Here is a 1437-nt window from a genome sequence, read left to right as displayed (position 1 = left end):
TAGGCTGGGTGTCAATTTATCATCCTCCTGCCTCAGCCTCCCAGAGTGCTGAGTAGTATAAGATGGCATCATCATGCTTGGCTCAGAAAGGCTTGATTTTGTTTGTTTGTCTCAGAAGGGCAAATTTGTTTCTGTTCCAGTCAGATATAGATCCATCATCTGCTCCAGGTTGGCAGGTTTGCAGAGCTCACATTGTCCTAGTACCTGCACATTGTCCTAGTACCTCCCACCAAAAGAACACTTTCCCAGAAGATTCCTCAGTGCCCCAGCCACTTCCTTGTTTCTCAGACTGTAAATGAGAGGGTTAAGCATGGGGGTGATCATGGTGTAGAAGGCAGAGACCACCTTGTCTTGCTTGGATGAGTGGTAGGCCTGGGGCCGCATGTAAGTGACCATGGCAGCCCCATAGAAGAGTGAGACCACAGTCATGTGTGAGGAGCAGGTGGCGAAGGCCTTTTGCCGCCCTTCTGCGGAGCTCATGCGGACGACAGTCACAAGGATCCTCAAGTAAGAGGCAGAGATGACAGAGAAAGGTAGCAGCAGCATGAGCACACAGCACACATAGATCATGGACTCGTATAGGGAGGTGTCTGCGCAGGCCAGTTTAAGTACTGCTGGGACCTCGCAGAAGAAATGGTCAATCTCCTGTGAGCCGCAATAGGGGAAGCGTAGTGTGAAGACTGCCTGGATTAGCCCGTCCATCAGTCCGAACAGCCAGGACCCTGCCACCATGAACCAGCAGGCACGAGGATTCATGACTGCCAAGTACCTCAGGGGGTTGCTGATGGCCACGTAGCGGTCATAGGCCATGAAGGCCAGCAGGAAGCACTCGTCCCCCAGCAGGGTGAGGAAAGAGAGAATCTGCAGTCCACAGCCTGTGAAGGAAATGGAGCCACTGCCCAGGAGGAAGTCGGCTGCCATCCGCGGCACGATGGTGGAGATAAGCATGAGGTCCATGAGAGAAAGCCAGCTGAGGAAGAAGTACATCGGGTTGTGCAGGCGGGAGTCCATGCTGATGAGGAGGATCATGAGTCCATTTCCACAGAGGGCCACCAGAAACATGGCCATGATGATGGAAAAGAGAAAGATGTGCAGCTGTGAGTGGCTGAAGAGGCCCAAGAGGATAAAGTGTGAGATGAGGGTCTGGTTCCCTGCCCAGGCCATTACTCCTGTGTGGGGTGCACTGGGAGGGAGGCTGAGAGCTGGTAGCAGGAGGTTCACAGTTAGCATCTTAACTTTGAGGACATTACGACTTTGCCCGATGTGTTATCCTCTTTGACTTGGTTTAGAATAAACGATGTGGACTCTTTAGAGGGGAAAAACTGAATGCAGTTGATGGTAGTTGTGAAACTTTAGGATTTTTTCTTTTGGTTCAGTAGTGAGGACTGAACCTCAGTGAGGGCTGAGCTATATCCTCAGCCTTTCTTTAAATTTTAT

At 51.3% G+C, this 1437-nt stretch overlaps 1 protein-coding gene across 1 annotated transcript; it reads right to left on the bottom strand.

Annotated features, from left to right (window-relative positions):
* Positions 1-216: 216 nt before the first annotated feature.
* Positions 217-1164, bottom strand: LOC102011040 (olfactory receptor 56-like). The gene has a single exon (XM_005410119.2). It carries the CDS (start codon positions 1162-1164, stop codon positions 217-219), a length of 948 nt encoding a protein of 315 aa, XP_005410176.2.
* Positions 1165-1437: the final 273 nt, after the last annotated feature.

Source organism: Chinchilla lanigera, unplaced genomic scaffold (assembly GCF_000276665.1).
Source record: "Chinchilla lanigera isolate Chin_1 unplaced genomic scaffold, ChiLan1.0 scaffold00129, whole genome shotgun sequence".
Taxonomy (NCBI): Eukaryota; Metazoa; Chordata; class Mammalia; order Rodentia; family Chinchillidae; genus Chinchilla; species Chinchilla lanigera.
The sequence above is the reverse complement of the archived record's forward strand: the minus strand, read 5'-3'. Positions and strand labels throughout refer to the sequence as shown.

Bases quoted from the DNA above. Each gene is read 5' to 3' on its own strand.
- LOC102011040 (XM_005410119.2), bottom strand. From the start codon at position 1,164: ATGGCCTGGGCAGGGAACCAGACCCTCATCTCACACTTTATCCTCTTG.